At 40.9% G+C, this 13,623-nt stretch overlaps 1 protein-coding gene across 3 annotated transcripts in view; it reads right to left on the bottom strand.

The window, feature by feature from the left end:
- LOC103480661 (glucosidase 2 subunit beta-like) overlaps nucleotides 1-13,623 on the bottom strand; it is a 149,799-nt gene that overhangs the window by 39,855 nt on the left and 96,321 nt on the right. For 2 of the 3 annotated variants that reach the window (XM_008435689.2, XM_008435690.3), the window contains 2 exons: nucleotides 8,271-8,340; nucleotides 5,260-5,349 (listed from right to left, as the gene is read on the bottom strand). In XM_008435689.2, the coding sequence (XP_008433911.1) occupies nucleotides 5,260-5,349; nucleotides 8,271-8,340 (160 nt within the window). Of the gene's footprint in view, nucleotides 1-3,524; nucleotides 4,422-4,531; nucleotides 4,572-5,259; nucleotides 5,350-8,270; nucleotides 8,341-13,623 lie in introns of those variants that run through there. The other variant, XM_081599060.1, reaches the window with a different exon arrangement.

Raw genomic sequence — 13,623 nt, 5'->3', positions numbered from 1 at the left:
AAACCTACAAAGACACAGTCATTCACATAAACTGAAAGGCCAGGGACTTTCAATCTCGATTTTATTTATGCACCACTTTATAGCAACAATGGCTGCACCAAAGTGCTTGACAGCAAGCAATATACATGGCAAAGAGAAGATAACAGACTATTGAAAGTCTATAAAATACATAAAAACATAAGTTCAAGAACAAAATTGGCTTATTCATATTAACTAGGGCTAAAAGCCAGTGACTGAAAGTGGGTCTTGAAGAGTTTCTTGAAATAAATGGTGCTCTGAACAGATCTACTGTGGACAGGCAGGTTGTTCCAGAAGCTAAAATAAATACACAAACACCTTTGCATTTTAATATGGATCCGGGAACTGCAAGGAGCATTTGATTATTTCCTTTTAGGGTTCTCGATGGAGTGTGGATTTGTTTAAGGTGCTGGAAATAGGACCATGAAACACCAACAGCAAAAGTTTCAAATCAATCCTGTACTGGGCAGGAGGCCAATAGAGACCATTAATGAGAGGATTGATCAGAGAAGCAGCCTGGAGGCCCATGGTAACACTGGAGGAGCTGCAGAGATCCACAGTATAAGTGTCAGAATCTGCTGATGGGACAAGTAACAGTAGGATACCCATCAAATTTAGCCTTTATGAAAGAGTAAAAAAAAAAAAAGTATTCTGTCTCAATAAGCGCCGTTTACCATAAGATGTTATAGAAGTCAAGTTTTGATCTCCTCTGATTCGAGACCAAAACGTAACTTTCTTGCTTTTGTACAAAATGCTGCCTGTGAAACAAACCTGGCAAAGGATCTGAAAAACTCAAGACTTCTAGAGAGGTTCATCTATCAACAATCCTAAACATTCAGCCACAGCTGCAGTGGAATCGTTTTGATCAAATGTTGGAATAACCTAGTCAAAGTTCAGATTTACATCCAACTGAGAATGTGCGGCAAAGCTTTGACCATTGCCGTCAACAGAGGCTCACTGAGCTTGAACTGCTTCTCAATAAAAAAATCGCAATGTATACATTTCTTTCCATGTCACAGCTATATGGTACTTTAGTACAGTGGTTCCCAAACTTTTTCTCCTGGGCCCCCCCAGTGGTTTCCAAACTATTTCTGGCCCCCCCCTATGGCTTACAAATAGTTGTCTGGTTGAACGATGTGTGTGAGCGAAGGGGGTGAGGGGTGGATTCTTATAGACTCCCTGTTATACTCAGCCCCGGCTCCAAACGAAGAAAGGGTGGGGGGAATCAACTTTGGGGGAATCAACTTTTTTGGGGGCAAAATGAATCGTAGCTGAACATAGACAACAACACCAGCAGCCTACAAGCTACTTGTTAACAAGCTTAAGGTGTTGTATTGATATTAGCTAGCTAGTCATCCTTTAGCTAACTTTACCTGCATCCAACAGCTTTACTCAACTCAGTAAGTTAGTTTGGGGGAAAAACTGTGAAAAGTTATTTGCGTTTTGCTGGTTTGCTGCCATGATTCTAACACACCTGCGCAGCTCTGCACAGCAGCAGCAGGTCTCCTTCACTGCCGCACAGGTGTAAACCCAGCGTCGTAATGCTCATGTTGCGTTTAAAGGCGGCTCAGAAAAACAGGTTACGACATGTTAACAACGGATTAAACAGTTTTAAATGCTGATAAAAGTGACAGAGGACACAGATATGGGAAGTGCGGAAGTTCCTACTGTATCAAATTGACATAGGAATAACAGAGAGTTGGCCATTCTAAGGTAAAAACCCAGCGCATGCAACTTTCATGTTTTGTTCTGTTGGTTTTTTTTCATCCAGACGGCTTCCCCCCTGCAATGGCACGGCGCCCCCCACAGTTTGGAAACCTCTGCTTTAGTACATAAAGAAAACATTGATGGTTGTGGTTGAATAATGACAAACATGTGAAAACATTCATTGCAAGGCAAAAGCAAGTATCCTCAAACAGAACAGGACAATAATCACATTTGACATGGTTTAACACCAAAAATGATCAAAGAAACTTGAACCTGGAACTTTGTTCTATTTTTCTACTCTGCTGCTCTCTGGTACAGGAGGAAGAGCTACAGAAAGCTTTGGGTTTGAGTGTCTGTCAATGTCATTTCTTCTTAAGATCACAGTTCAAGGCAAACAGCAAGGACACAGGGGAGACATGAGGAGAACCGGTACATTGCTGAGAGTGTGCTGGTAGGTCAAGAAACCTTCCATAAACTTGATATTGGTGTTTATTGTGCTTCTTCTATAAAGGCAGGAAGAAAAAAAAACCCCCACAGGGCATCTGATGCCAGCAGGCCAGTAGAAAGGAGAAGTGGGAAGAGGAAAGCGGCATGTTTCTCTAAATTGCATGACCAAAAGGTCCAACTAAGGCAACACTGACTGAACATTAAACTGCCTTATTAATGTTCCAAAATATTTCATGGCATGACTCAACGTTTAGTTTTTTTTTTTTTTTACCCAGAAACCTCAACAAAAACAGGTCAGCTGACTTGTAAGATTCTCCAGGTTTGGACCATGATCTGAAAACAGTTTGTATTGACAAGTTCATCTAAATTTGTGTTTGCTTTTCAGTCTGTTACCTTTATATATTTTGAAGCTGGAGTTTTACAAGCTTCAGTCTGGAGGATTCCGATGTTCTTCAATGTCTGTTCATTATATGCATTTGCTAACAAAGCTTAGTATAGGGAGTCTCCACATTGATCCACATTTTCAAAAGTAGAATTCCAAAAATTTTCCTATATTAGATACCAGGACGAGTAAAAAGACATTTTCCAGATATATTTTAAAGTATAAATACATACCGGTAAGTTTGGAGCTAAAAATAATTTATAGTAGATTTTTCTACAGCGGTAAGATCTGTAGATAGCCTGACGATCTTCTTCCTGTTCAATTCTTATCTCACTTCAGCTCCGTCTGGGTTTTTTCTCATTGAAGTGGATTCCTCTGGTAGAATTTCAGTCGGGCCAATCGGCGAACAGAAGGAGAAGTTGTGAACGGTGACGCCGATTTTCTGCTCTGTTAGCATTTAAGTCTGCCGGTAGTCTTAGCAATGACAGTGGTGGATGTGAGCAAAGCTTTCTGGTAAGCTTCATAGCATCAGACTGGCTTTATAAACATCACAGCCAAATGTTAGAGATTTTCTGACATTTAAAACTTCGATAGAGTTTATTCCTCCAGGACGCCATCGTTTCTCAATATCTGATGGTCCAGACTGTCTGTACGAATCAAGCAGCGTAGAAAAAGGGGCTGGCTTTTACCAGGTTAGCTTAAAGATGGAACCCAAAAGAAACAGAGGCTGAGTGGATGGATGTTCCATACAACCATTGTTTGCTTCACACTACCTACGAAGCAAACATTTTCGATTCTGGGTACAGCCAATCAGTGTCAAGGGAAATAAATGTCGCTTCTGGACCAGGTGCTTTGTAAACGCCAGCTAATAGCGTATCAAGTAGCATTGTGCTTAAGTATTTCAGCTTCCCAAAATGCAATTATTTCACATGTATTTTAGCTAAAGATTATGTCTTACAATATTAAAGCAGAGCTTGAAGAGTTGTTTTATTTATCAATAAATAGATCTACGCTGACTTAAAACGAAAGAAAAAGTAATCCCTCTTGTACATTTCAAGTACAGTATGATTCCCAATTTTAATAAATGGGTGTTAATCCCACCACTCTTTTTTTTCCCAGTAGAAAACACACGGTTAGACGTATATTTACTTACTGTTATGTTTTTACAGCTAAATTGGCAGAAACAGCCATTTCAAAACAGCCACACTCTTGAACCTACCACATTTTTATTACCGTCTTTATTAAAAAACATTCAGACAAACCCGTTTAATGCTCACATGTAAGAACTGCGCCCGTGCTTTTCAGATTCTACCCTATAAAACGACAAACTGAGCAAACGAATCACTTTGGCGTATCGGCGCACGGGGGAAACCACAGATGCCTGGAACATGTATTTGCTGTGCAGACAGAATAGTGCAGATCTCAGATAATTTTCCTTTTAAACTGCAACCACCCACAGGCTTCTAAAACTCCAGCTGGCAAGCGATCCTGAGGAGAACAGATTCTACCCCAGCAGGGGCCACAGGGATGCAGCGGGAGAGAGTAAAAGAAGCTCATTCTGTTGATTAAATTTAGTTGATTTAGCTGCTTGCCTTCTCCAGGGTGACTTGGAGCTTGGAGATTATCAACCTTTAAATGGGGAGGTCTTTATTGAGACGCTTCCCTTTTGTTACAGACGGCTTTTTATTTCTTACAGCTGCACAAAATAAGATAGCTTTCAGGCTCTGGTTGTCATGCTGATTCTTTCAAACTCGCTCACATCTCAGTCCAGTGAGCTGCATGCCAACTTGCAAAGACGACGAGGTCCAAGCCAGACTTCTTTGGGAGGGACCCAAGAGTCATCAGCATTACCATAAATAAGAAGATTCTAATATTACGTAAAAAAAAAAAAAGAAAAAAAAAAGAAGAAGAAACCATTAATAGAAAATTTGCAAATGTTGTAATTTATTCCATTCTGGAGTAAACGGCAGTAACTACCTGTCATTGCAATTCATCGTCTTTTGTTGCACCAGGCTGCCTGTCAAGTCAAAAAGATTGGTGCTTCAGTTCTGTTTTTTGAATGTCACTTTGTAAAAAGCTACTATCTTATATTATACTGTAGCGACACAGGCATTTTCTCACTTCTGTCCACTTCAGGCACATTCCTGGTCAGCCGGCTGAAAGAAAAGTTCAACTATTTCCTGTGTTTGCTCACAATCACACACCAAATTCAGGTAATGAAAAAACTAAGCAAGACTTTGTGCAGAAACTAAATAAGTCCATTTCATATAATTCTTAGAATATTACTATTTAGAAGCTGCAAATAATATAGCCGATTGCAGAGTGGCTGCTAAAACAAATCAGTCTGAACACAGACGACGATAGTCCCAACAATGACCTATAAAGGAGTTGTGGTTATTTAACTGTTTAATGCTTTTTGATGATTTCCATTCTTAAAACATAGTCCTCAAATCAGTTTCAAGCAACTTCTCCCAATACGTTCATAATTGCTTTGTGAGGTTATAGCACATAAACCTTACCGTTGTCTTTTGTGAAGGGCCTTGAGACAACTTTTGTTGTGAATTGGCGGCACATAAACAAACAGAACTGAATTGAATTTCCGAGGTTGAATATTTTACATGTAACCTGTTATTCAGAAATATTGTCAGCACCAAAGCCGGGCCACAGATAAAAACCCCTAGTGATAAAAGAAAGTCTGTACTTACTCGTACACTTTCAGCTTGTAGCACTGGCCGTTCAGAAACAAATACTCCCAATCTGTCCCGTAGTCTATTTCCAGCTTCTTCTGAAGATCACTGTGAGAACAAAATCACAAAGTTTACTTCCCTTTACTTACGATTCAACTACGAATATATATTTTTAAACACATTTAAGCAGGGCTGCTTAAAGAAGCCATGCTTTCGGGAGATATGTTTAACAATAAGTCCAAACCCAATTAATGAAATACTTTCAGTAGCAAAAATGCACAGCACAACAAAGAATGTTTAAAGGTTGGTTTAAAAACTGTTGGATGCCTTTGAATTGTGCTGGCGGAGAGGCGTCATTTCTCCTTCCTGTTTTAGTAACCGTTTTCTCGCATAGTGTTTGATGAGGTAGCCCCTTAAAGTCCCATTTCTATGCGTTGTCTGCTATTATTTGAGCCGGTGAGGACTGCTCTTCTTCACTAATGACAGGTAAGGCAAGTGAGCCGTATCTCTAGCGGTGCAAGAGCCCTCATTTAAATATTCATAACGCGTACATGTGAACGGGGTTAACAAATGTCTGACGAAGGTGATTCTGGATAAGGTAAGGTAGTGTTGGGGGATGAATCGGGGTCAAAGAAGCAATGGAGGTTGCGTAACCCTATGTGCATGTGATACGCAGTAAGGGCACAGGTCGTGACATTCATGCACTGAATCATTTTATGAGTAAATTTCCCTTCACAGCATGAGAGAGACAAAGGGAGAGAGGGAGGGAGAGACGGAGCGAGTACTTTGAATTCACAGTCATGGTGAAAAGAGAACACCTGCAATTAGTTTGAAGGTTTAATGTGACGGGACATTGTAGAAATAATATGGGACTTACCAGGGAGCATACGCGAGTCTAACCATCTTTATTTATGAACAAAGACGAACCAGGAAAGGAAAGAACGTGTGAAAAACAAAGTACGCCTTTGCTACTTGAACGAGACTTTGAAACTAAAAGATAAATTAGCCAGATGCTGGTAACTGACTGACTGATCGTACAGCAAAGATGTAGGCAGGATGCCATCTGAAGCGCAAAGCTGTGCGTTAACACCATGTCAAGACGGGAAGACTTCAGCAATGACTTGGAGAAGCAACCAAGTGTCTCGGAGTTTCTGCACAATGATGTTAAGAGATTAATATCACGTTATTGCTAAACTGGGTCTGGGTGGATTGTGCTTAGCGTTTCTTTACTTTATTAGGTATAACAGAATGGAATCTGTTGGGTGTTTTTGTATATTGATATTCAATCAAAAAAAAAACTGACTTTTGTATTTGATATTTGTTATTTTAACACCAGTGCTATTACAATTAATATACAGTACATGGACATAGCAGACAGTAGTCTGAACAAGAGAGACTAGAGCAAAATAGACCAACAATATGAATCAGGCTATTATTTCCTCTTTTGCCTTATACAGACCTTTGTTTATTGTGGAAACATCTTGACCTTTTGGTAATTGCCATCACTGTACTTGGCGCTCTCTTCTTTAATGGTAATGAACCGTTTGCAAGCCCAAAGGGCCTCGGAAATTACTTAACCAGCCATTGCTGTTGGGCTTTGTGGAAACATCTCGCAGTGGGAATGTAACAGGGATAAACCTCCGAATGTCTGCATGTTTTATGTTGCTTTGGAAGGGAACAAGGTTTTGCTGCCTTTCTGTTGCATGACTGTGCATGCAGTTGTAAAAAATGATCTCTTTACCATTCTTCTACAGGAGAAGACAAATCACCAAGTGAAATAAAAATGAGGGTTTTGAAAATAATCAGTTCAATGCAGCTGCTCTCAAAATTTGAAGGGTGATTTTAAGACTTGCAAAAAAATAAAAAAAATTAAAAAATAAAATCTACCTGGAACTTTTTCCAAAGTTGTGAACACACCACACCAACCGTCAACACTGCTTGTTGTGGTGGAAAGAAAATGAAACCAGTATAAATAATTCAAAGCTAACAGGAAATAACTTCCAGACTTTCCCACCTGCAATTCTGAGTAGTTCTATTAATCGCAAGTCGGTGTTGACCAAGAACCTTCATGTGTCTGCTAGAAAGCTGAAGACGGAGGGGAATTTTGTCGTTCGACATCACAGCAGTTTAAAGCATCGATCAAACTTTGCAAAAGAATGACTTCAGGACGGGAAAATCAAAGTTTTACAAAGGCCTAGGGAGAGTTAAGAACTTAATCTGGCAGCAAATGTGAAGGGTCACTTGAAGAAGGCTCTTGACAAGAGATGTCCTCAAAATGTAGCATATTTGGGAAAAGTTCTGTGAAGTAAAGTGGGCGAAAACTGGCAAGTCAAGATGTGGCATGCTAATTGAATTTGACTGGAAGCTTAAACTGAATCAAAAGGTGCTTCAACAAACACTTATGGAAGCTGCTTATTGCAGCATTTTTATTGTTTTCTCCCTCTAAGATGTGTGTTTTGGGAAAAGTATAAAGTATGCAGGTCAAATTAAAGGTGAAAAAGATAATCACGGTTTCAGTTCTTGCATAAAAGCCTGGTATTTAACCAGGTTTTGTGACATTTTTTTAGTTCCTCCGGGTGATACTAGAACTGGAGATGAAATGTTTTCTGCTAGAAAAACTCAAAACTAAAAATATGACAAGAGTTCTCAATGCTAATTTGAGCCATGATCGTCTTTAAATGTGCCACTAAGAATCCGTGATAGCTGAAACAGAGGCTGCCGAAAATAAGTCGAGAAAAGGCCTGCCCCGCAGAGCACAGTAGGCAACAAATAGTTTGTTTTTCTTCATTAAAATTAGCCTTAGGTATCACACAGTACAAATTCATTACTGTGCAGCTTTTCCACACTCCTATAGAACAAAAGGATGGAATCTATTTTAAGTCCTGGGTGGATGTCTTTCCAATTTGCTTACAGTAGCTAAGTGAGAAGTAAATGCATCATCCACGCAAAGTGCAAAGTGTTCAATATTCAGCCGTAACTATGTGACAACAGAAGCTAGCCTCCCCCTCTAATTCTTCATTTTCCCTTACCTTATTTCCATGTTGACTGTCTCGTAGGCTTCCTCCACCTTCTTCAAGTCGGCAGCCTCCCACTCCGCAGCTAGACAAAACAAAAGGTCAGACAAATTAACAATGCGGCGTTGTTGCGACTGGGCGCCTCGCGTGTTGCCAAACAGCGCTCTCCAAATATAGGGCGGTATTTTTAAAGGACTGCGAGAGGCTGCGCACAAACACAAGCGTGCTATTTTCAGGTGCGTTAAGTGCAGAATGGTGAGCTTATTAGCCTCTTCACACTGAAAAGTGTGCTAACTGAGACAGCGAGAGAGGAAAAAGACAAAGTCGGAGGGAGAGGGAGAGCTGCAGCAATTACTGTGCGTTTGTCACTTTTGTCTCCATCATTCTCATATGCACATTATCTTGTGTTCATTTAAAATATGCTTATCTTAGGCAAGGAAAACACTGTGAGGGGCCTCAGTGGGATTCAGTAGCTTATCCAAGGACACGAGAGGGGACGGTGAGAATAGAAACATTTGAAGCAAACATAAAGTACAAATGCAACCACTTAAGAGGAATCTGTAATCTTCATAAAGTTACTTTTTTTTTTATCTCAAGATTGTTTTAAAAATCTTTTTGTCTGATATGGAAACATTAGTATTCATACACATATCTGTGAAGTCGACATCTCTTTCAAAACCCGTTTTACCTGGACAAAATGCAGTCAGAAGAAAAACACGCCAAGGACACGTTATCATCGACGCATGTTACTAAGAAATCAATGAGATGTAGCCATTAATTTTGGATTATTTGATTAGAGACATGTGACGACCTCCTGTCTGACTTGGAGTGTAAACACAAAGTGACATTTCAGCAAGCCTCTCGTCAATATGGGAAACACAAGAAAACATGCTTGTAATGGTTGTGTTCAACTTGTTGAGTCAGGATGTAACAAATTGACTTGAACGTGCCGATATTTACAGTCAAAACAACAACTGCAACCAGGACAAACAACTGGAGGAAAACTCAAGCTTATAACAGTCACAAGCTCAGTCTATGGTGCGTTCACACCAAATTTGTTTTGCGCATCTGGTTTACATTCAAAGTGTATGTGGAGGCTCATTGAGGACCCGTCGCGGTGCATTTCGAGAGTTTAGCACGGCGCAATTTGAAGCGTTTGACACGTCAAAAGTGTAGATTGCAGCGCAGATTCCGGCAATTAGGCCAGCAACGGGAAACAACGGCTAGAGCAATTCTGACGAGTCTGACGGGCTATTGGCGCGCCTCCACATAGACTCTGAAAGTAAACCAGGCGCTCAAAACACATTCGGTGCGAACGCACCTTCAAGCGTCTGCATTCAAAGTGCACACGCATCGAACTTGAAGAAAGGTCAGACGCGTTTTTGAAGCGCGTAACGCATTTGGTGTGAATGCGCCATAAGAGAACTTGCAGGAATCGAGTCAGAACTTGGGCTCACCAAGTCCTCATTACAACCATTAGATTCTGGCTTTGTGCCAACCGACTGTGTGAGACACCAGAAAAAACACTTTATCTCCTACCACCTGCTCAGCTCTAGTGGGAATTTCACTGAAATTGAGCGCTTTGATCACATGATTCAAAGACGGGTCTATTCAGTGACAAGCATTTCAGCTAGGCATGCTGTGAATATTGCACTTGTCGTTATGAATTTTTGTATTACCAAGATATTCTTTTTGAAATAAAATGAAAATTTTGTGGCCTCTGCCAGAAAACTGAAAATATCAGTAGGTCTTTCAGGAGGATAATGTCCCCAAACATATGGCTAAATAAACACAGTAATGGCTTAGCAAACAGTAGAGCAATCTTTCGCCATGGGGTTCGCAGTCCTCGGATAAATCGTGTCAAAATCCTGTGAAGAAAACTGTAACGAAGATGAAATTAGTCTAGGATTTTTGAAAATCTGGAGAGATTTCACCAAGAAGAATGGTCAAAGGTCCATCTGGCTGTGAGCTGATGTAAAGTTATAGGAGATCGTACATCATGTCTTAAATATTGGAAAGTAAATGTGGCTTGGGCAGGAGCAATGTCACCTGACACGCTATTGGCTGGCATTTGGAGAGAAGCCAATCCAGGAGTGTAAAATTATTTTCCATGCTACTGATTGGCTTTACCACCAAGAGTGGAAACAGAAGACTGGTAGGTTCTGCGATAGCGCAAAAATGGTTTCCATTGTGCGTTTAAATGCACAGCAAAGTAAATATGGTGGCTAAACTATTAAAATTGGTAGAAGCATTTTTTAGAAGGGATCTCAAATACATATCGTTTTCAGCTAATCGCAGATTGTTGCTGTTTGGGGTCCACCGTATCTTGTTGCAATACAAGATGAATTTACAATATCTCAAGGACTTTTGCACATCTTTAATATCAGAGCTGTAAGCATAATTAATTTGCGGTGCAAAGTCAGAGTTGGATTGGATTAATTAACAAAAGTCAGTTTATTTCTCTCCAATTCGTTCTATAAGCATATTGTGACTTGGTGTGCAGAAACACCAGCACAGTAACATTTCTAGTATAATTAAATAGACAATGTTTCAGTCCCGGCTGAATTGCTGTCTTTTATTTTATTTTTTTAAATTGCTCACTAAATCCACAAATGTACACATTGGCTGACAGCCTCTGCGAAAACATTGTGAACAACCTGTCAAAGCAAATGATACCTGAAGAGGTAAACAATCTGAAATAATGGAATATACATTAACCTGCTAAGATAGGAAGCGATGAGACAATGCTACCAGGTGACAGCCCTATAACTCATGATGCGAACATAATTGCACTCCTTTTTCATTAAAAGTGGGATCCGATTACCCGACAGTGAAAGCATGCGGAACATTTGTGCCTGAGCCATGCCAGCCCTTAAATGCGAACAAAAAAGGCCTGAAAGGCAAAGAAAAAAGGTGGCTGAAAATAGAAGTGAGGACAGGCTTAAAAGACTCCAATTTAACCGCCTGGTGCTGTTGGACATGTGGATTTAGTAGGGCTTCTGAAAGCGGACAGGTTCGCTGCTGACGTCGGAGGAACTCTCACCGGGGCCTGGTGCTGTGGCAACGGAGAAGAATCTGCGCGTGGCAAAGAAACCAAGTGGGAAGCTGTGACAGCACTGGCCTGAATACCAATTAGCATTTGGTTCCTTCTATTGTACGAGTCTCCAAATACTACTACTTTATTTTATTTTATTTTATTTTTTAGAACACGATACAGATGTGACGTACTTTAAGATCATGGACGATTTTAAAGCACCAAAAGGGGACAGGATATTCTTCTTAGTCACCTTTAAACCACTTACGTTCCCTTCAGCGCCGCTCTTGATTTTGTTTTACTCATACAGCTACCGCCGAGCTCAGCAACGACAAGAGGAGGCACAAAATCCCATGTGGGTGACATTTGAACTGCTGCTGCAGCCATTTTCTCTCGAAGCCTACTGTTTCTTCAAGCAATGGCTTAACACTATCAGACAAGGACAATAACGTTATAAAAAAACATGTATGATGTGATATTAAAGCCCACTTTACCTGAAGTCACATGCATTATTAACACTGATGAGAAGGTTTTATCGACTCTATTCGTGTGGAGAATTCAGGACAAATGTTTTCACAGTGAAACCAAGCTGACCGGTGGATATTTTTTCTCTCCTATACAGCACTTTACCAGAAGCTATCAGGAGAGCTGTTAAATCACAGAAGCTGTGTACAAAAATAGAAGAGGATGAACACGCTGTGTAGTATACGCCGTCTCCTCTCTCCCACCCCCAACCCCCTCCGAGTATCTCCTGTGTATACATACCTTGAGCCAGAGACCGAAGATACTGTGTTTACATGCGAGTGGATCGATAGGCTAGGCGATTCCTCGGCAGCTCTAAGAAAAGAAGCCTGAGAGAGCCGGTGATACGCGCCGCCACGGACGTGCTCAATACAGCAGAGCCGACGCAGCGAGGCCACCCTTGCATTCCCCCATGCGTCGCAACACACACCTAGAGAAGGACGCCGACCGGCGGGCGCATGTAGGAGGGTGGTTTGTTGTCTGTTATTTAAAAGTCTGCTCTTTAAAATAATGGCAGAGTACTAAAAGCTTCCACGTCTGTTTCCAGTCCACTTTTAAACACTTTCACTCTGCGCTATGTTGCAATACCCATTTTCTCTTTTGACTCCGACGTTCTCCTTGGATTCAATATTTTCAGCATGAGCTCCTAACAGCCTCGCTGGCACCCTCACCTCCCTTTCTCAAGCTCCATTTTCTCAGCATCTCTCTTCAACTCAAGAGCTTGCTCTGACTGCTAAGTGGTGAGGACTAAACTATAGGCAGAGAATTACTATACCCTAATGTATGAAAGATGCAACAAATTGGGAAAAGGTTTTTTTTTTCCTTCTTCACCGAACTAGTTCTAAGTGCACAAAGCACAGAGTGCCCTTTAATCAGAAGGTAGAACCAGAAAAATAAATAAAAATAAAAACAATCAAAATACCTTGTAGGGATATATGGGAATAAGTGATACTAATGTCCATATATCAGTTCTTTAGTTTTTTTGTCTCAGCTGTAGGAACTTGCATTTTGCAACTTGCAGAACATTACACCTTGAGAACACTAAACATTTACAAACATAAAAAACTTTCTTGAGATTCCCCACCAGTGGAGATCTCCGACTCCACTTCCCCTCTATTCTGTGACTTGGTTATGCTACTGATCCTAGAAAAACAACAGGAGCAGAGAAAACGTCCACTTAGTCAACTCACACCACAATTTTAAACTATGAACCCCGATCATGCTATTAAGAAATTACGCCCCACCGCTGTGACAGGGAAACTTAGTCGAGATGTACATTATCCAGAAACACTGATCAAATGTAATGTTAATTATTATCAAACCTTGCTAACGCCATTTAGCGTGTTAGTGTGGTTACCCGTCAGTTTGTTGTCCTATTTTCCATATAAATTCCTCCACCTCCATCGGAGTATGAAAGAGGAAACGATTCCCACGGTGGAAGATCCTCATCTTTGCTGGGAATAAATTTATAAAATTTATGAAAATTTATATTCAGCTTAAGGTTTCACTCGGTCGTATTGTTTCCGTTGTTTTACCACCTCCGCGGACAGGTCAGGGAAGAACGTCACATGGCAGCCATTGTACATCACCTTTCCTTTCAGACAGGCTGCTGTCATCACTCTCATCTTGACTTGGTAGTTTAGGGATTTTATGATGATCACTCGTGGCGGGGCGCCTGGAGCGCTCTACCCCTGCATCCATCCATCCTCTGTTTATCCGGGGTCGGGTCACGGGGGTCAGCAGCCTAAGTAAGGAGGCTCAGAGTTCGCTCTCCCCAGCCACTTGTTCCAGCTGCTCTGGGGGAACCTATGG

This window comes from Poecilia reticulata, chromosome 18 (assembly GCF_904066995.2).
Source record: "Poecilia reticulata chromosome 18, P_reticulata-male-v2, whole genome shotgun sequence".
NCBI classification, from domain to species: Eukaryota; Metazoa; Chordata; class Actinopteri; order Cyprinodontiformes; family Poeciliidae; genus Poecilia; species Poecilia reticulata.
Note: the sequence above shows the minus strand (reverse complement) of the source record. Positions and strands in the feature narration are given on the sequence as shown.